General features: G+C 42.0%; 1 protein-coding gene across 2 annotated transcripts; it reads left to right on the top strand.

Annotated features, from left to right (window-relative positions):
- The first annotated feature begins 727 nt into the window (after positions 1–727).
- Positions 728–19,485, top strand: SUDS3 (SDS3 homolog, SIN3A corepressor complex component). Of its 2 annotated transcripts, none has more exons than XM_017831345.1 (12): positions 728–890; positions 2,508–2,577; positions 3,553–3,608; positions 4,007–4,078; positions 6,212–6,231; positions 6,777–6,933; positions 8,850–8,945; positions 10,739–10,800; positions 11,689–11,710; positions 12,434–12,539; positions 16,455–16,542; positions 19,062–19,485. In XM_017831345.1, exons 1-12 carry the CDS (start codon positions 731–733, stop codon positions 19,158–19,160), a joined length of 1,008 nt encoding a protein of 335 aa, XP_017686834.1. In that variant the 5' UTR covers positions 728–730; the 3' UTR covers positions 19,161–19,485. The 2 variants fall into 2 exon arrangements, with proteins under 2 accessions (XP_017686834.1, XP_017686833.1); XM_017831344.1 differs by having other exon boundaries at positions 731–890; positions 16,455–16,539.
- The last annotated feature ends 1,683 nt before the right edge of the window (positions 19,486–21,168 follow it).

The raw sequence follows: 21,168 nt of genomic DNA, 5'->3' as shown, positions 1-21,168 counted from the left end.
CAGGCCCAGCTCACAGAATCATCAAGGTTGGAAGAGACCTTTAAGATCATCAAGTCCAACCGTTCACCCAGCAATGCTGCTATAACCCCTAAACCACCACAGCCATATCACCCAGTGCCAGGCCCAGATGCCTCTTGAACACCTCCAGGGATGGTGACTCCACCACCTCCCTGAGCAACCTATTCCAGTGCCTGATTGCCCTAAGAGTGATTTTTTTTTTTCTAATATCTGACCTAAATCTCCCCTGTCTTAGATTAAGGCCATTTACTCTGATCCTCTCACTGCAGGCACGATAGCAAAGACTGTCCCCCGCCTCACTACAACCTCCTTTCAGGCAGTTGTAGAGACCCATGAGAGCTCCCTCAGCCTCTCTCATAACAGAGATGCTCCAGTCCCTGGATCAACTTTCACCCTCCACTGGGCTCGCTCCAGGACCTCCACGTATCTCGTCCCGAGAAGCCCACAATCCTGCAACACAAGTGCCCCAAAAGGGAGACGAACCATAAAAAGCAGAGAAATAAAACCCTCAACCACCGCGGTGTTGGCGGGGCGGGGACTCGAACCCGCGTCCCTCCCTCCGCGCCTCGCGCTGCCCGGGCGGGGGCGGGGCGGCCCCGGCGCCGCCCGGAAGCGGAAGTGCCGTGGCCGCGGTTCCCGGCGCGGTTGCCGAGCGGCGGCCGCTCCGCCCGGTCCGTCCCGGCCGCTGCCGCTCCCGGAGCCCCCCGCGGCCATGAGCGCGGCCGGGCTGGTGTCCGCTCCCCCCGCCGCCCCGCCGGGGCCGCCCGCCCCCGCCATGGCCCCCGCGCCCGACTACTACGAGGAGGAGGAGCTGGAGAGCGCCGAGGAGGAGGACGGCGAGCGCAGCGCCCGGGCCCGCGACTCCGATGAGGGTGGGTGAGGGTTTGGTGCCCTGGGACGGCGTGGGAGAGTGGGATGGAGAAGGGGACACACCCCGGCCGGGAGGATGCGGGAGGGTTGGGTGGTTAAAGACTCTGGAGCAGCGAGAACGCCCGAGGAAAACAAGGAGCTGTCGGGTTGCAGGGGTGCCCCCGTGGAAGAGTAGGACAGCCGAGTCCACGGAGAGGTGGAGTCGTGGTTTTCCGGGTGAGGAGGAGGGAGACGGGAGGGCGCTGAGCAGGGGGGATTGAGTGGGACAGCAGGGGGAAAATAGTGGAGAAACCCAGTGTATTGATTGAGTGGGGCAGCAGGGGGAAAACTGGGGAAATTCAGTGTTAATTGTGTGAGATAGCAGGTTGAAAATAGTGGAGAAATGCAGTGTATTGATGGAGTGGGGCAGCAGGGGGGAAAATAGTGGAGAAATCTCATATACTGGTTCTATTTCTGTGGTGTGAAGGGGGAAGGAGGCAGCTAAGGGAGGAGAAAGTGTGGACAGCAGTGAGGGAGTGTGGGAGGATGTGAGAGGGAAGAGGGGATTTGTAGAAGACAAGAAGAAATGAAGTAAAACACGAAGTACCCAGGGGTGTAGGGTGCATAAAATAACAAATAAGGGAGATGGAGGAAGACCCTTGGACAGTGCCTGTTGCTGTCAGCAGAGCCCTCCATCACCTCTGCTGTGGTCACGGATGGGGGATGTTAAAGATCCTGACAGTGTTTGGGTCACTCAGGGCTCTCCAAGGCTACACACAACTAAATTGGGCATGGGAGTCCTTTATGGTGACCCAGACGTCTTAAGTGCTTTTCTTGCAGTTAAAACTTTTTGGTTTATCTTTGGTGTGAGCTTAAACCGTTGGTAGGTTTAGAAAAAAAATCTGAGAAAGGTTTGATTTAAGGGTCTGGGCCCCCTTCCCCGTGTAGGGAATGTAACTGTGATTAAGTTTCACAGCTGTACCCTGTAAAACCTGGAGACACTGACCTCTCCTTGGGGAGGAAATCTGATGGATTCTTGGCTACCCATGTGTTATAAATAGAAGCCTGAAAATGCTCTAGCAGAAAACTAGCAGCCCCATAGTGGTTTAATTTGCTTATGTTACCTGTTTATAAAGTGGAGCTGTTTTTGTGGCAGTGCTGGTGTTTGTTGTTAAACGTTGAAGTGCTTCTGAGTGATGGGTAGCTTTGAAGTTCAGGTCACAGTGAGTAACTGTTCTCTTCAGTGAGACCTTTGTGATCAACCTGAGCAGCTTTGAGTGGGTGGAACTGTGGTGACAAGCTTGTGAAAGGTCTTACAGAGTCTTTCCTGTCTTACCTGTGTATGTGGGACCATTAATGCAGAGCCTGTTGTCTTAAATGGGAAAAAATTCCCCGGCTCTCTGAAGTTGGAGTTGTTCAGACTTGATGTAAAGCTTCACTGCAAAACTCCCATTTGCAGGAAGGAGATGACAGGGTTTGTTCCACCCTTGAATTCACCTCTGCAGAGGCCCCTCAGGTTGTGTCTTGGAGGTTAAATTGCCTGAAGTTTGGGGATTGGTTTTGTGTTTGCTTGTTTCCATGTTTTTAAGTATTTTTTTTTTAATCTTTAATTTTAACAAGTTAGTTTTTACCTCCTTTAGACACCGAGGATGCCAGTGAGACTGACCTGGCCAAGCACGACGAGGAGGACTTTGTAGAAATGAAAGAACAGTAAGTAACCCACACTAATCCAAAGTAAGGTAATATTCTGTTTATTTGTGGGTTTGGGGGTGTTATTTTCACAAAACTGCAGAGTTTTGAGCCCAGATTGGGGTTTTTAAATGCCTAGCCCAATAGCTCATAAGATATATACTTGTATTTCTGCTCTTCTCAGTTACTTTCTCTGGTCTGTATGTATTCAAGGAATTAAGTGCTGCTGCTGTTTTGGTTAAAGAAATAATTATGACTTATGAGTTTTCCTGCAAATGGCTCCTGCTGCTTTAAATAAAACAAAGGATCTGCTTTATATAAGCTAAGGAAAAGCAAGATGCCTATCAAAATCCCTTAAACAATGGAATGCTAGTCCTGTCCCAGAAATGGGCTTTTTGGAGACTGGAAGTAGTTTCCTGTGATGTTTAGGAGTATTTGCAGTATTTTGAGTTCTTGCTTACTGGAAGTGACGTGTTTTTATACAGGCCAGGAAGGCTTGGCCTGTGTTAAACCACAGATACTTACTTGGTAAAGGAAATGTAGGTGTGCAACAGAACCAGGAACAGACTTTGGGGTTTTTTGTTTTTTTTTAATCATGTCAAGATCTCCGTGAGGACATGCCTTGTGTTACATGTAGGGAGCTAAGATACAAATAGTAAGACTTGGCCAAGTGGCAGAATGATTCTGCTGTAAATTTGTGGATCTAAATGTCATTTTAGATATTAACATTAATAAATATCAATTCTATTTTATCGTGAACTGTTCCCAAAATATTTGGTTCATAAAACCAGTGGGGTGGCAGAGGGTTTTTTTTTTTTAGACAGAATGAAAACCTTTGAATTTGAATAAAATTCTTTTAATTCGTCATTCATTTGTTTCCCGAAGTTCTGAAAAGTTCTTAATTCTGTGTCAACGTGTTGTAACCTAAAGAGATGGTGGAACAGGCTCTGTATGCTTGGTTTGCAAAGCAAAGTTTCATGCTGACTGTCTTTGCAGGATGTATCAGGACAAACTGGCATCTCTGAAGAGGCAGTTGCAGCAATTGCAGGAAGGTAAACTTTGAAGGGGGGCTTTTTTATGTTCCTAGACAATTTTCAGCACTTTTCAAATGCCATGGAAGGATGGGGGTGTTGAAAGATGTAAGCTGCATCCTTCACTGCATGTGGGCTCTCAGCTGTGCTGCTGAGTTAAAAATGTCAGCCACTTCCATCTTTTTCCCCTCTAAACACTTGGTGTTAATCCTCTGTGTGCTAAAGCATCTCTTAAAAGGAGTAATCCACTTTCTGAAGAAGCAGGGAATATGCTTTTTCAAATTAACAAGGTAGAACTGTAATTTTCTGATCTCAGATTTTAGTATTTGTGCTTCAAGTGGTGCATGGCTCCTTTAGAAAATTTAATATTTGGGGGGGGAAAAAAATCAGAGGGAATCTACAATTTATTTCCACTCCAGGTACTCTTCAGGAATACCAGAAAAGAATGAAGAAGTTGGACCAGCAGTACAAAGAAAGGATACGAAATGCAGGTAAGTGGAATTTCTCTGTAAGACACTGCATCCAACTTAAATTTATGGTTTTTAAAACACCTGAAGAAAGAAAGTGGTAATTCTGTGCTTTAAAGAAAAGGAACCTGCTGGAGCCAAGGGTTCTTCTGCTTCCAAGGGTGCAGTAGGTACAGTGTGAGTTGTTTCAGATTCTACCAAGCATGATAGGATCTATCTTGATTATTTTTTTTCCCCCTCATCAGCATTGTTTTCTGACTGATACTAAACACTAATAAACAGTCTTCATTTGTGTGAAACAGCACAAGTAGAAACAGTTATTTAATTTTTATCTGCCTAACCCACAGGCTCCCACTTTGGCTTGTTGTTTTGTGCCACTTGCTGAAGGTGTTGGGTGCCCTGTTCCCTTGGGTTTGCAGGACTGGAATTCAGGAGCACATGCTTTCCCAGAGATCTGTTTTGTGCCCCAGAACAATGCATACAGAGGGTTTGCTGCTGGAACTGTTACTCTGCATAGCTGGGACATGGAAAGGGCTGCCTGTACCTTGTGTTCTGCTCTGTTCCAGGAGCAAAGGCCCAAGTTCATTTTTATAGTGCCCAGCTCTCACCCCTCTGGGTGGCCTTTATTGTGTTACTGCAGAGGAATAGCTTGGAAATCAGGTCCCTTTGCTTGCCCTCTCTCTTTTTTGTTCTCTTCCTAGGAGGTTCTTATCTTGGATGCTGAAGCAGGGCCTTTTATAGAGGCCATTATGTGGGAATAGGAATTGTAGCTGTTCCTCCTTTAGAGAAGTTGGATGAATCCTGTGATGCCTGGGCTGTTAATCTGGGAAATACAGCAGAGAGGCAGTGGCAGTTGTATGATGGCCAACCCACTCTGACCTTTGAATAGTGTGAATTCTGTCTTTCTAAAAGTGCTTGGGATGATAAAGGATTCTCTTGAGTAATTTAAGTGATTTGAACTGCTTCTTGTTAACAGGAATTTGTGTTCTGAGATGAATTTCACGTGCACTAGAGCTGCATCCTGGCAATACTGGGTTGTTTTGGTAAAATTAAGACTAAGTGCAAGCTGGTATTTCTGGCTGGCCAAGGCCAGTGCTGCAGCACCTTGTTTCTTCCACAGGAGGGCAGGTGGTGATAACTTTCAATTTTGTGATTAAACAACCCAACTGCTTCCATGCTCAGCAGGTAGAGCTCTTTGCAGACAAAAGGTTTGATTTTTTTACTGGGCCATTATTGTCTTTGGTATTTATTTTATTTATTTTTTTTAAAATTCATGTTTAAAAAAGCCCACCAGTACAGTGTTGCTACTACAGTCTTTCCCAAAACATATTTTTGAAGCTTGTGGTCTTTACAGAAGCTTTTCCTGTTTCAGGTATTACCAAAGCTTAATATGCTGATGAAATACAGTGATCAGGTGCCTTAATTTGCTTTTGTTGCCACTCTCTTGAGTAAAAACTCTGTTTTGGCCGTTATGTCCTCTAGGAAATGCAATCCTGCTTAATTTCAAGGTGTTAGAGATGGCACAAACATCAGTAGCAGGACTATTTCACACCCTCAAATCCCTTCACCTCATCCATAGGTCTGACTTGAACTAATCATTGCCATGTGTTGGCACTTAACCTTCAATGCTACACAACAATTCCCTTGTTTTCTCAGGCATAAGGAGGCTGAAATCACACGTGTAAGTTGAGTAGATCAATCTTCTGACAGCTGCAGAATTATTTCTTAACCAGTGTTTGCTGAAATTCATGAAGTTGGCTTAAACTGTGAATATTTAGTTGCATGTTTCAAGCTCCTGTATGGGAAGTTTTTATCTAGTCTTAATTGATTGTAATTTAATAGGAAGAAAGGTGAACTACCTGCTTAGTACTGCTGGGAGTAGTAGCCAAACTGAATATTATGGAATACTGCTGTGCAAGCTTTTCAGTTTCCTGGCAGTCTGTAAATAACTTATATTAACAGCATATTTTTGTGAAATTTTTTCGTGGTTACTTTATTTTCAGCATAAAACTGAAAAGTGAGAGTAGAGGTGGGATGAGTACATACACTATTTGGTTCACTGCCTGTCTTGGCTGCAATATTCAGTGGCTTAAAATGTTAAGGAAGTAATTTTGTGCATCTTTGAGGATAATAAAGTAAGTCTTTCTTGCATTTCAGAACTGTTCCTGCAGCTGGAAGTAAGTACTCTTAATTTACTCATATATATATAGGTGGTAGAGGTATAAACCTGTTTCATCAACCAGTACTTGGGCTTGTTTTCCAGGGAGGCTTAAAGAAATTTTCTTCCTCTATCTGGCTTTGTTACACTGGAGTTGTAGTACAGCCTACTGCTGGTATTACTTCAAGTAACTTCTGCACTTTGTTTTAAAAATAGAATTAAATATTTGCTTTTGGGCTGTTGTGTCTGGCTGTGCATTGGGTTGCCTAAAAAAGGTTGTTTAGGGCAATAAATTATAGTCCTGTTTATAAATCTGAGAAGACTTGATATGTTATGCAACATTAAAATGTCTTTTTAAAAATAATTAACTCTTTAGCCAATATAATAGTACTAAGTCATATTTAGATGGTTTTCTGTTGATTATGAATATTGATAATCTTTAGAACTCGCTACAGTTTTGAACCGAAAGGCTGATCAATACAGCATTTGAAAAGCTGTTGTGATATCATTAACTAGAATCATTGGTCTCTTAATTAACCTCCTTGCTCTTTTGGTTTGCATTAGACAGATCAGGTGGAGAAAAATTATGTGAAGGAAAAGAAGGCAGCAGCAAAGGAGTTTGAAGATAAGAAAATTGAGCTTAAGGAAAATCTGATTGCGGAGCTGGAAGAGAAGAAGAAGATGATTGAGAATGAAAAGCTAACCATGGAATTAACAGGGGGTAAGAAGAAGATAAGCAGCTGTCACTTATCTTATCCACTCTGCTGCTGCTTAGGAGAAAAAGCTCTAAAGGTGGCAATGGTGGTTTATACAGACAACTGGTGTGAAATGCCAGGAGGGTAGAACACAAATTGATGGCCTTTTAATGGAGAAAGCAGTTCCTAATAAAATTGAGTGACCTGAATTGCTGACAGGTGAATCAAACAGTGCCAGTCAAGCAGCAGAGTGGATGATGGGCTTTCTTATAGACAGGGAAATGGGCTGATTTAGTTCCTGTGATCTGGCAATAAAACTATTGAGATATGTCACAGTACTGACCTGAGCAGTGATGCCAGGTTGTAAACTGTGCCCTTTTCTTCCTACAGTAGTAGGTGTCAAGTAGTTGAAGAAAGGCAGACAATAAACGTTGAAATATTCTACTTTAAACCAGAAAAATAGATTTATGAACTGCTTTTGTGTCCAGACTCTGGAAAATTTACATTAAATGGACAGATTTCTTTGAGAGCAGTTGATGCCTTTGCTGCCTTGGCAGTGCTCATTGTAGTAATTGACACAGTGGAGCTAATTTGAGGGGTAATTAACCTCCTGCAGAATTGCACTGCTGTGATCCTGAACCAAAAGTCTGATTTGTTTCTCATTTTGAGAGCAACTCCCTCACTTCCTGCATAGATAGTGGTTTCCTTGTTGAGGCCTGTCCATGAGTTGCACCCTTCACATCTTTCTTGCATAGTATCTACAGGTGTTATATAAGCTAATAATCCAATTAGTGCTCAGAAGTGAGAATTAAACCTTGTTTGGACATCTTCAGGAGTTCTCTTGGCTTGGTACAAACTGTTGATAACTCAGACAGCTTGAGTTATGTTGTTCCCCTGATAACTTTTTTTAATTATGAAGTCTGGTCTAGTAGTCATCCTTGTTCACCCTTGAGATGAGGAGACAAGGAATTTGGTGTATTTTGCACATGCAGAGCTGCTCAAGGTTTCAGCATCTAGAGGGAGCCAAAGGGGCTTCACAGATAGTAGTGGTACCTAAAGATGAGCAAATAAATCTCAGCACATACAAAGAGAGGGGACATGATGTGTTTGGCATTGAAGATGTGGTCTCTTGGTTGCCAGTTCAACATATCTTCATAAATTAAGGAATGAGTTCTGAGGGTTTTGGTGGAGTTGTTCAGTTAAGGCTCCGTGTAGACACTTGGACAAACTGCCATTTCAGATAGTTCCTTGGTGAGGGGACTGGTGTTTCACCTTTAAACAGACTTTTTTTGCTTTTTCCCCAGTGCATATGCTGCAGTTTATTTCCTGTCAACTGTTGCTCTGCATGTTATTAATTAGGTTCATTTCATTAATAATTTTTAGATAATCTGAATTTGAATTCTATTTGTTTAAAATCACTCCAGCAGACTTGTATCAGTCTTGAATGCAGTAACTTCCTGTATTCCCTTGACAAAGCTGTTTCTCTTGATCGAAGATGAGAAAACATTAATTGATTTGTAGCAGATGTTTGACATGCTAATTATGATCCAAGTTTTGTTGGCAAAGAGCTCCACGAACTTGGCCTTTTAAATGCTCTGTCCCAGGCAGATGGAATTAGCATTGAAGAAATTTTCCTGGAACCCTCGTAGCATCATTGTGCTGCTTATCTGTACGTGGAGCAGCTGTAAATGCCAGCTGTAACCATGGCACTGCAGCAGTCACTGAACAGTGACCTGATGGCAAAGAGAACTTGTGTTCACCGGCAGCACTTCCCGCTCCGGGTGCTGGAAGCTGTCACAAAAAAAAAAAAAGAAAAAAAAATTCAATTTGCTGGATGAAAGAGGAAAGATTATTTTCCTTGTGCCCTGTGTAGAAAGCTGCTGCTGCTGCTTTCTCCTTTTTTTTCTGGTCTTATCAGCTCTCCAACTTCATTACTCTCCAGATTCAATGGAAGTGAAGCCTATTATGACAAGGAAACTGAGGCGACGACCAAATGATCCAGTTCCCATCCCGGACAAGAGGAGGAAACCTGCCCCTGATATCCTTTCACAGAGTCATTGGAAGGCTGTTGGATTTGAAGCCAGTGTGCCACCTGCACCTTTGTGTTGTGCAGGAAAGAAAATGAAATTAAATGCTAGGATCAAATTTACCCTAGGAAAGAACGAAGCACAGTTGTCATGTCTAATGTGTGATAAACCAATATAGCAGTTATATACTATAATATGTGTATGTAAAAACCTGTGTTTGGAGATCCCTTGGTATCCTAACTGAAACCTTACAGTATCATGAGATAACTTTATATTTGTCAGAATAGTTTGAATTCTACGGACAAATTTTTTTCCACAAAGGAAAAACTTTGAAAGGACATTATATTTATATGCTGAGATAATTGATTCCGTAGATAGTAAATGGCTTTTTGCATGAGCCAAAGCTTTTCTCATTTCAAGATGTGACAAAACATTCACCAGGAAGATCATATTTGTCATATCAAACTAGTTTTTCCATTTCTGATAAAGGCTTCAGATCCCTAATCCAGAAAATGCATGGCAAAAGCAAGGAGTGGTAGATTTGTTCTTTGAATAAGAAAAGATGAAAATTCATCCTGTTTTTATGTCTCACGAGAGAGAAACACATGTATATGTAATCCTTCTGTTCTGCCTTGTTGCATGTCTCAGAATTAAAATGTTCCTTGGCTTCTGGAAATATGTTTTTAGCTCTTCTGTGATGACAGGCAGTTTTTACATTTGTATATTAAATTCACCTGGAAATGAAGGCAAGGATATTTATTTTGCAGAGGCTTCTTATTAGATTCTAAACTTGTATGTCTTAGATTAGGAAAAAACTTATCTTAGTGACTGGCATTTTCTGAAGGCAGTATCAAACCTTGAACTCCTGGAGTTCATGCAGGATGGTCACAAGCATCTCCAGTTTTAATTAACCTCTTTCTGGTTGGAGATTCTGTTCACTCTGTCAGGGAAAATATGATCATTTATTAGTGCCCCTATCTCATCCAAAATAAATGAGTTTCATAGTGAACATGACCTGCTAATTGAGCATGATACAGCAGGCACAGTATGAAACCCTCTCTGCCTACCCACACTGGGGGGAGATTAAAGTCCATCAGAACCAAAATCCTGGAAATGCAGCCTAGCAATTGTTAACTTTAGTTTAATACTTTGAATACTTTTGACTTAACAGCTGTTTTGGAGAAACAAAAGGACAGCAAAGCTCTAATAAGACTATAATAGACTAACTCCTGTGTTCTGGGGTTTGGGGTTTGTTTTCAGGTGCATTACAGGCTCTTATTTATCCTCATCCCCACAAGAATGTGTCTTGTACCTGTGGCTTTAATTTTTGAATTTAATTTTGTATGGCTTTCCCCTCTTCTCTCTATCTCTCTACTCCTGCTTACTGATGAGTTTTATTTCCCTGGGTTTGGGTGGGGTTTGTTTCCTTGTACAAAATCTGAAGTGAGTCTGTTGCTCCAGCTCCCAGATTCTTCTCTACAGAAATACAAGACAAAAAGCACTGAAAATGCTGGTGCTTGATGCCTCCATGAAGTAAATGTCAATGCACTAAAGGTTTTTCATTGATGGTTGTGTCTGAATAAATTAAAGTCATTTTGCACTGTTTGCTGCTGAAGATGAGGCTCAGTGGAGATTGGCTCCTATTAATTCCTATGACAAAAAAAGCTCAAGTGTGACACTTTAGTAAAATCTTATGCAAATTTACAGAAACCTTTTGGCTTACATTTAGTCAAGTGAAATGTCATTGACCTTTAATTTTTAGCCTTGCTTGTCAAGAGCTTATGGGAACCTTAATTCTGGATACCTCAGCTAAATTATTTGTTGACTGATGAGCAAATAATGGAGGACCTGAGAACGCTGAATAAGGTAGGGATTGTTGCTTGATTGTATTTCTTTGTTTTAAAGAAAAAGCCATTGCTTTCCCCTAAAGAGAACAGAGCTCTCTTTAATGTTCCCTTTTGAGGTGTGGGACTGTTTCATCCCTGTAGGCTTTCTGAAGTAGCTCAATAAAAGATTTAGCAAGATGGTATCTCCTCCCTTTTATTTTAATAGGTTTAATTAACCTAATTAAAATGACTGCCATCTAAAAATGTTACCTTTTGTCTGAACCAAGGGATGAGCTCCTGTTAAGGAGTTTCTTCCTCTGCATGGTTGAACAGGTGTCAGTGTGTTTTTCTGGGAGATCACAGGCTGCCTTTGGTTTAGGCTTTAGTGTGAGGTGGGGGTTTTTATTAACTTGTTTTTCTCCCAGCTGTCACAATATTTCAGCAGATTGAATAGGGGGCAGTGTGCATGTTTATAGTTTTTCAAGTTTTGCTTAACCTATTGCTTTCACTAAACACTTGAAAGCTTGTCTAGTTTCTTACATTAGGGGCTGCTCATTAAGACATTTGAGGATGGTGGTGGAACATGGGTTTTGTGCCAGGTGTTGAGGTGTTTCTGGTGATTTATCTCCTGTATTTTGTGTACCCTGACAAATGTTGGATCATGTTCAAAAATATAGTCTGTTAGATGGGTTTGGCTCATTTGAGTGGATTGTCTGAATGCTCTCAAGTTCAGTTTTGTATCATGATCCTGATTATCTGCACCTTTGGCTGTTTATAGCACACTGCTCTGGTTGTATGAAATGCCACTTAACAGTGCATTTAAAACAGAAGCATTGAGAGTATGGAAAGTGAGATATCTGAAATTATTACTGCAGCTTGTAAGGCTCCTGTCAGATCTCTAACACTGCTTTGCTCTCTTCCCATGTAGCTTAAATCACCCAAGAGACCAGGTGAGTTAACAGTTGCATTAGAACTTGCTCACAGTGGTGCTGTTCTGAGCAGAGAATGATATTGTAGATGCTTGACTGTATAATTGCTGACTGTGGAGTTTGGCTGTATAATTGTTTTGACTGTGTAATTGCTGTTCTTTGTGTGGCTGCTGTGCTGAACGGGCCCTGTGTGAAGTCTCTTTGTCTGCCCTGACGTTTTTCAGGGATGAGAAGGGAGATGTGTATCTTGGGTGGCTGAAACATGGGACAATCCAACTGTGTAAAGAGGGTTTTTCATTATATTCAGGTGCATCTGGACACCTTGCCTACTTGTCAGGTCAGTGGAGGGATTGAGCACTTAGGGTTTTATGCCTCCAGCTCTCTAGATGTGTCTGTGCACTTAATTTCAAGACAGAGTGGTAGCAACTTGCTTAAGTAATTCTGACCCTGTTTAACTACTTTAGTTTGGGTTAGAATTAAAACAAAACCAAGGACATACTGTCCATCACTTACCTACGAATGTTTTTTTCAGTTAAATCTTCAGTGAATATTATAATTCAAGGCAGAGGTTGAGTTATTCATACCAATATGTAATACTTTTCTGAGGGAAATTTGAGTTTTTAGCTTTCTGGGCTTATTATTTCTGCATATATGACCTTATTAACTGCAGTTTTGCAGTCAGATGTGCTACTGTGTGATGGACACATGCTGGTTTTTTAAGCACAGTGTCTCTCCTGTTCTCAGCTTCCCCCTCCTCTCCTGAACACCTCCCAGCTACACCAGCAGAGTCTCCTGCACAGCGGTTTGAAGCCCGGATAGAAGATGGAAAACTCTACTACGATAAGAGATGGTGAGGCCTGGGGGATTTCTGTTTTAATCAGCCTGAGTGTTGTGTAGTGAAGAGGAAAAGGCTGCAGAGAGAAATTGCTTTGATCAAAGAATTTGTGGACAAAATGTTTTTGGGCAGAGTTTGCTGCTTCCCCCCAAGGGCTCATTATTGCAACCAGTAAATCAGAAGTGATGGTGGAGTGTTTAGACCCCGTAGGTTTGAGGGATAACTAGTGGCTCCAATAAAAGGAGACCTGAATCTTTCCCATGGAGTCAGTGATGTCCACTGTGACGCTTAGGAAGTATTTTTGTCAAACCTGATATTAGGTAAGAGAGCCAGCAGCAGACACAGTGGGATGGAGCTGTGAAGCTGCTCAGCTTGGATCCAGACACTCCATGATTTTTGGGCACAGTGGTGTCAGCAGCATTCACATTCCAGGGGTTCAGCTTTGTGGAACACAAGCCCAGCATTCCACAAGGTGGCAGAAGAAACGTCATCCACCAGCAGAGCAGGATGAAAAATGTTTCTAATAAATCCAAATAACCTTTAAAGATCAGATCCACCTGGGAGAGGCAACTTCAGAATTGCTGATTGGATTTAGCTCTGTTGAGTTTTATGGCTGTACAGCTGTACAAGCCTCACAAAACACAAGGAAAATATTAAACTCTGCAGAGAAATCTTAGTAGGTCTTAAACTTAATCCATGAGACATGCAAACCTGGATAATCAAGGGGGCAATCTTGTTCTCCTTGAGCAGAAAGCAATTTGCTTGTTTGTAACCTTCTTCAGTGTTCTGGTGGCTCAAAATAACAAGTGATGAGGTTGTAGTTTTATCACAGAAAATGACAGGTGTGAAGCTTGTTTTCCACACAAGAGTCATCTTGTACAGTTGGTCACTTTTCCCTTCTGACTGTGATGTTTCATCAAGGGTTCAGTGTACATAGCTCTGATAAAAGCTGCTGCCTGGGTTTAAATGTCCATGAAGCATAAAGCAGATGTGAACTGAACAGGCTTCACAAATTCATCAAGTTCTCTTTTTTTTGCTTTCATAGTCACTTTACACACACAAAAAAATTATCTCCGGGGTATATTTGGACGAGTCAACTGTTCTTCAGAATTTTTAGTGTGTGGGGTGCTGAAAAGTGTTCACTAGTAAAAAAAAAGGAAAAAAAATGGAATCTGAAGTAATCTGCCAGTAAAGCTCCCCACTTCCCACTAAATTTAAACCTGGAAGAGGCTCAGCGAGCCCAGATGAATCTCACAAAAGCACCAACTCTCTCAGAAGGGTATCTAGTTGGGACATAAAGCACTAACAAATATTTTCATCTAGCTGAATTCAGTTGTCATGAGGGTCTCACTGTCAGGAATTCCAGATGTTGTCTTTCCTATCTACCTTGTTCTTAATGCTGTTTTAAGTTAAGTATTTTACATTTTTTGGCTGTTATAATCCTGCTTAGATTTTTTTTTTTGATTGATAGTAATAGAACTTCTCCAAAGTAGCTGCTGTTTTAAAATAATGAAGTAACTCTCGATAGTGGGAGGGTAATTCTTTCTAAGGTGCATTAAGAGTGCTGGCATGCACAGAAATGCTAAACCTGACAGCTCAGAAGTGACTTTCTCTGTTTCCTGATGCAGCTGTGCATGACTGCTATCTGAAAGCACTGAATGTTTAAGGACCCCCTAAGGCTTTGCAGAGATATTTCACAAATAAGTCTCCAAAGTGGAGAGTTTCAGATGAATGTGGAATTAGATTCAGTTTTTTATCCTCAGTCAGTTTGCTCCGTGCTCCTCCATCGAATCTTAAAATACAGCTCACTGTAAAACAACCATCTTTTTTTTGCTTTTAGCTTTGCTGCCTTCAATAATGTAGAGGGATTTCTTTCAATCTCCTGATGGAGTTCCAGCTGAAAATCTTGGCCCTTCAGCAAAATATTTTATAGCAGGAAGTGGAATTGTTTCTGCTTGTCTCACCTGTGAGCGCTGTGGTGCGTTTTATCACTGCAACACAAGAGTTGTTTGGCACTTTCCCCTCTCTTGAAAGCCAGCTTAAAACTCCATTGCATATTTCATCTGGAGTGTTTTCCTGAGTTCTGCCCCTCTGTGGATGTATAAGCTTGGCACAAGGGTGAGGCACGAACAGGTACCAGGCTGTGCCTTCAGCTGACCTGTCTGTGCGTGCACAGAGCGTGAGACGACTCCTCAGTGAAACAGTGCTGAGCCAACTTGTTCCCTTGCCTTCCTTCTGCACAATTAACGTGCATTTACTGATGGATGGTAACTCGTGATGTGAAACCCGAGGGCTGAAGCCTGTGCCACGTGTGGTAATCAAAAATTGAAAGAAACAGCTTCGAGTGGGGGAAAAATATTTCATTATCTGTGCAGGCACAGATAACACTTGAGAGGTGTCATTTGCACTGGTGTCTTCTGCACTGATACTGATTGTATCAAGATCATCAATTCTCCTTGCTTAAGCACTCACAGCATGGTAGGACACTGCTGGACTGAGATTTTTGTCTTATCTTAGTGAGGCCTGGCGTTTGTAGTAGCTTATTCAGTTCCTTTGTATCATTTAATGACATCTGGACTCACTAAACTGTGATTTTTTTGGCTTAACGTCATTGTTGCTGTTGCATTGTCCTGAAACCCACTGACATCCTTTCTGTTAAAATGAAGGAGAAAGAGCAATGGTCGGGCACAGGTGTCAAAAGGTTGCAGGATTTGGGGTTTTTTTATTACCTCACCCAGCCTGTGGGTAGTGAGTATGTTTAGAAGGCTCAAAGCTGACACTCATTCTAGTTACTGGCAAGCAGTGTGAAAATTCTGAGTACGTGAGCCAGCAGGAAGACATTGTGGAATAAACCATGGGAAGACTTCCATATTTACAGCGTGGTTATTTTAGAAATAGCTGTAAAGATTAAATAAATCCATGCATTTTGCAAATGGTGTTCAGACTGCAGGAGTTGTACTGAGTAGCTACTGAGGGAGTAGCTGTGTAGTGATTCTGCAGCTTGGATTGCCCTGATAAATATGAAGCACATCATGATTAGGGTAAAGGTGGAAATACAGTTATGCTTTTATGATTGTAAAGGATTTTGGTGCTTGCTTGATTATTTACTTACAAATCACCTGTTTCAGTGTGATTAGTTCTGCCTACAGAACTCTCCTGGGCAGAATAAACAGAAACTGGGGGGGTTTGGCTGCAGCACTTAGAGAAATGTGGGCTGTGAAGGGGGCAAGTCCCTGGAAACAAGTAATTCAGAGTTATGACTTTCAAAGTCTTTGTTTTGTACACAACACATTAAGAACAATACATAGCTTAAAAAAAAAGGGGGGGGAAATGGGTATGTTTAGTCACAGGCTCCTAATGGCAGGTATATACAGTTTGTTATGGGGTCAGAAACTCATCACTTATCAGTTTTGGGTATTTTCACAAAATAAAACAGTATTAGAGATTTGAGGTCTTGTTAAACAACACACAAACTGCACTGATTGAGGATAATTCACTTTGGGTGGTGGTGGTGGTGCACTGGTAATTTTGTATTGGGAAATGTTAATAACTCTTGAGTATCTGTGACTTCCTCTGTCGTATTTTACGAGGCATAATATGGAGTTGCCTTCCGAAATCCATCCCGTGTCTGCAATGTGAAAGGCAGTCAGTGTTCTCTTGTGTTGTGGCTGGTGCTCTGCCCCTTCCTCTTGCAGATGTGAAACCTGTTTTCAGTAGCCTGCATGTAGAGTTGAATGTGAATCATGCATTTTAAAATACCAGGAAAGGGAAGGTGTGGGTGTGTAGAACCGGAGCACTCGCTGTGTTGCGAAGATGGAGAAAGTGGTGTGGAAAGACAGACTTCAGACTGACTCTGTCCAGATGCACGTGGAATCCCAGCTTTATCACCAGTGGTTTCATGTGTTTCCTTTCCCTTTTTTCTTTCTGCAGGTACCACAAGAGCCAGGCTATTTACCTGGAGTCTAAAGACAACACGAAGATCAGCTGTGTGATCAGCTCTGTGGGCGCCAACGAGGTGGTGGGCTGCTTTTGTTTTTCAGCAGAGGGGGGGAGGACATGGGTCCAGTGAGGACTAAGAGTGAACCTTTCAGCAAAGATACATATTTAGTGTGTAAAGAAGCTGAATCCGAGATAAAGCCGAGTTGAGAAATCTCTTTTTTTGAGATGGGAAGACACTTGCTCTGTTTTTAAAGAATGATCCTACATTTTACAAGTGGTAGCCTGAAAAATGGGTAGAACTGACATGTTGCATCTCATTGGCACTACATTCATAAATTCCATTTCTGTTATTTCAAGAACAGTTGTTAATGCAGGATTAAAAGAAATTCCATTGGGGATGCAGAGGAGGATGAGAAAAAACGTTGTCACCAAATTCAGTTGTTGTGAGGGAAGAAGATTCTCCCTGCTAATTGAGAAGCTCTCTGGCAGCATCCATCACCTCCCTGGGAGATGGGGCAGGCCAGTCATTTGTCTGAGGCAATTTCCTTGTGGCTGCTGCTGAAGCCTTAGAGCAGCAGGTGAAGAGCTCCGTGCCCAAGATTGATGTGAGTCTGGCTGCAGGAGCAGCAGTTGGGCAAAGGGAGCAGTTTATTCTTTGCTTGCAGATTCCAGACACTTCAGGGAAAGAAATAATAGACTTGAGTGCACTTCTCTTCAATCAGCCAGTAAAGGAACTTTAATTTGTTGTGGCAGCTGAGGGAAAATACTTTATTTTCTTCAGAACGAGTTGCATATGGGATATGTTTGTATCACAACTGTTCCCCTGGCAGTAACAGTTGTGGTGCTCAGCAGTTGATAGTTCAGATAAAGTAGTGGTAGTGTGCAAATGGATGCTAAATGTAGTGCTGCTGACTTGATTAAAGTTATTACTGTTACTTTATAACATTAAAACTGAATTCTTTGGGAGCACCTTACCTGAAACCATGAGGGAAATGCAATCTATTGATTCCTCCCTGTGAGGGTGGGGAGGCCCTGGCACAGGTTGCCCAGGGAAGCCGTGGCTGCCTCATCCCTGGAATTGTTCAAGGCTAAGTTGGATGGGGCTTGGAGCAACCTGGTCTAGTGCTTTTTGACAAAAAAACCTTTTCAGTACCTGCAGGAAAGTGTTATTTTTTATTAGTTTATTCAGAAATCTCAGCTTGTTGAAGTTGAAAAAAAGGAGGAAGCTTATTTTTCTTTTGAAGTCTAGGAATAAAAAAAAATCAGAAATTGTTTTGGTTGTTCCTATTTCCCACCTCTTTCAGTTTTAGGATTAACAGATGCTCTTCTCTGATGGCACAATATATTGTGTGTCTGAAACATCGGTTTTAAGTTCAGAATATGTCTTGATGTGTTTATTTTTCTGAACACTGTGGCAGATTTTAATGTTAAGTAACTGCACTGTTGTGGTCACTTAAACCTGAACTTTAATATTGCTCCAAGTGGAACTTAACAAAGCAGTTAATTTTAGCAAAACTAATCTACCATTCCATCATATCGTGATAAAATGTAAAATTGTACATGTTTGTTGTTTTGTACAGTTGCTCAGAAATTCTTAATTCTTTTGGCAAGCAAAACATACCAAATTCTTGGTAATGTTGCAGCTGATTCTCAATTAATGTTGATTTTAATTTCTCTGGGGAAATAATTGAAGTACAAACACAGGCAAATATTAAATTTATTGTATACTGAGGGCTCCTATTGATAAAGTCAGTTTATAATTAAAATAATAGAGTTAATAGCTACTATAGCTAAAAAAATAATTTAGAATAAATCAAAGGCCAACATAACTTTATAATCCTTTGCAGTAGGAAATACTGGACCTCTGTCATAAAATACTCCAGTACTAAGAGCTGGATAATTCTTACTTCATGCACGTATTTAAATATGTTTAAATGCATTAGAATGACATAAAGCAGAGGAGATTGCTCAGACTTGATTTTTAAAGTACAAGGTTTTGGATCTAAACATCTTGAAAGAGATTTAAAAAATTCTCTGGAGTGGCAGCAGTTTGTCCTTTGGAACGTGTCGTGTGAATTCTTCCATGCAGGTGTTTTAAAAGAGAGGCCCTTTTGTCTTCAGATACCACTTCTGTAATACATTGTGGGAAATGCTTCACGGAACAGAGTCAGGATGAGCTTTTCATTTGACTAATAGTTACTTGCCTGGGCAAATCCCAGGGTAGGTAATTTTATGATCTGTGGATCTAGGGAGACTTATTCTTGATTAGGCAAAGCTTAATGCCACAGTTCTGTTGTGAACTGGAGCAGAAAGGAACCTGCTTTCCTGATGGTGCGTGGAAGGAGTGATTTTTCTTGAGGACTGTTCCGAGCAGGAAGTTAAGGAGGTAAAGTTAAAAACCTTATTTCATGTTCTACTCAGGTTGCAAATGCTTCATGTGGGGAGGGAGAAAGGATTAACCCGAGTAACAGGGGAGTAACAGAGGTGTTCAGCTCTGACAATAAGTTTATTGGTCTGTGTGTTGCTTACTGTGAGTGCTCCCCTTTTACCCCCAGTTTATCTCCCCGCCCCATTTTTTATATTCTTTCTTTCCTGCAGATCTGGGTGAGGAAAACCAGCGACAGCACAAAGATGAGGATCTACCTGGGGCAGCTGCAGCGAGGCGTGTTCGTGATCCGCCGGCGATCGGCTGCGTGAGCGGGAGCTCCTCCCTGGGCCTTTTTTTTTTGGTTTTTTTAACTGATCACCAAACCTCTGCTGAGGGGTGTCAGGCTGCTCGCTCTTCCCAGCAGCACAGAACAATGTCATGACCTCTGATGAGGCCGTTTGTGGCTGGCCACATGATCCCCAGTAGTCCTTAAATCTTTAGCGATGCCCAAGCACTGCCCTGGACTCTTTCTGGATTTTTGCATCAAGCTTCTGTAGGCTCTCTTTGTATTTGGGGTGACTGCTTAACAAGACTTTGCATCATACTTTTGTCATCATCGTTCTGTGGTGCACAGATGGGACTCGTATGTCAAAACAATGTCACGTCCCTGTTTGAAGTCAGACCAGTGGAAGAAGCTTTGCTTGTCAAGACCTGAGGTTGGTTGTTCTTTTTGGCCTTGTTTTCCTGCAAGGCTCAGGATGCTGGGCAAAAGGAGATGAATCCTGCCAGGTTTCAGCTGCAGCTGAAGAGAAACCTCCAGAACCCCTGGTGCACAACATCAGCTTTATTGGGTGAACTGTTCAAAGACTTGAGTGCTGAGGCTTTTTTTGGACGGTGTGAACAGCTTAGAAACTGCTGAAAATACGGTGATTTTAACGTAGTTAAGCAGTCACGCGTGGTTAGTCAGAAGCTTCCGTTTCTCTTCACATTAAAAAACCCTTCAATGAACAAGCAGAGTATGTCTATTTGCTGAAATAGATTACCTGGAATAGGTGGATGACTATAAATTAAAGGAACAATTACCTGGAGTTTGCAGATAGCTTGGCCGTATGAACTCTGTGTGTGAGTGTAATCATTCACAGATGTAGTGACAAAAGATAAACTTCATTTTTTTCATTGGTGCTTAGAATGACAGGTTGTGGTGGAATCCTTCTGACAGGAGGTACTGGATCTGTTTTATCTTCCAAAGGAGCCTGGTACAGAGTAGAAAGTGGCATTGCCCTGCTCTTAGACCATAGCTGGAACCTTCATTCCCTAAAATGCTTTGCAAAGGGTTCCCCTTGAAGGGTGTTTTAATTACTGGAGGTAAACACTGGGGTTTCTACACTTGCCCTCCTGTGGCACAAGTGAAAATGCTCAAATAATGATGTTAATGCCAAGATGTTTAAAGATCTGACTCTGGCATTCCTTTATTATTCCCAATCTTTTGCGGATGGCTGGAACCACCAATGCCATGTGGGACTGCATTGGCAGGAGCCACCCGGTGCCCTGGCACTGCTGTCAGATCTCTGTCTTATGTGCAGAACAACTTTGTGCTGCTTTTGATTACTAATCAAAAAGTTGTAAATTCTGTCTTCATCAATATCTGTCACTTTGAGGCATTTTTTTTGTTTTTGCTCTGGAGCTGCCTTCTTGTTCAGCATCAGTTGAGCTGGATAAATGGAATATAGGCAAGGCAAGGGAGTTGGAATGACTGTGTCCATTTCTTTCCTGCAGTTGGGTGGCAGTCACACCCCAAAAACTGATGCATGTACGTGGGTCTGGAGTGGAGTGTGATGGCTGAGTTCTTGATGTGACAGACACCTTACTGATTTTTGCTGTTTGCAGTTTCAACTGGATCTGGAGCTTTGGCAAGGAAGGAGAGGATGTTTCCCACCCCTTGACAACGTGCCATCTTTGCTGCAGCTTAGTCAGGCAGAAAGCAGCAGCCTGGATTTTGTCAAGTTAACAGCTTACTTAATATAATTTAACATTCTCTGCACGTGTCCCAGGTTTTTAATAAGGTGGTGATGTACCAAACAGGATTTGTCACCGAGTCTTAAAATGAACATCATCGTTCTAATAATAAAAAGTGCTTAAGTGAGTAGCAGGATTTATTTCCTGTCTATATCATTTTATCAATATCTATATTTGTGGAAGCAGCTGGGAACTTTGGTTCAGTGTTGGGGAGATAAAACCTGCTGACAGCAGCTGATCTCTGCTGCTGTGATGTTCCCTGTTTTGGGGTAACTTTGGGTATTGGTAGGAGTGTGGATGTGCAGCAGCTCCCTTAGAGCC

The sequence above is a fragment of the Lepidothrix coronata genome, unplaced genomic scaffold (genome assembly GCF_001604755.1).
Source record: "Lepidothrix coronata isolate B3197 unplaced genomic scaffold, Lepidothrix_coronata-1.0 Scaffold189, whole genome shotgun sequence".
NCBI classification, from domain to species: Eukaryota; Metazoa; Chordata; class Aves; order Passeriformes; family Pipridae; genus Lepidothrix; species Lepidothrix coronata.
This window is presented reverse-complemented; position numbering and strand designations above follow the sequence as displayed.

Excerpts from the sequence above, each read along its gene's own strand:
- SUDS3 (XM_017831345.1), top strand. The coding sequence starts at position 731 with ATGAGCGCGGCCGGGCTGGTGTCCGCTCCCCCCGCCGCCCCGCCGGGG. Across the intron at positions 6,934-8,849 it reads AACCATGGAATTAACAGGGG|ATTCAATGGAAGTGAAGCCT; the intron begins GTAAGAAGAAGA and ends ATTACTCTCCAG. Across the intron at positions 8,946-10,738 it reads GAGGAGGAAACCTGCCCCTG|CTCAGCTAAATTATTTGTTG; the intron begins ATATCCTTTCAC and ends AATTCTGGATAC.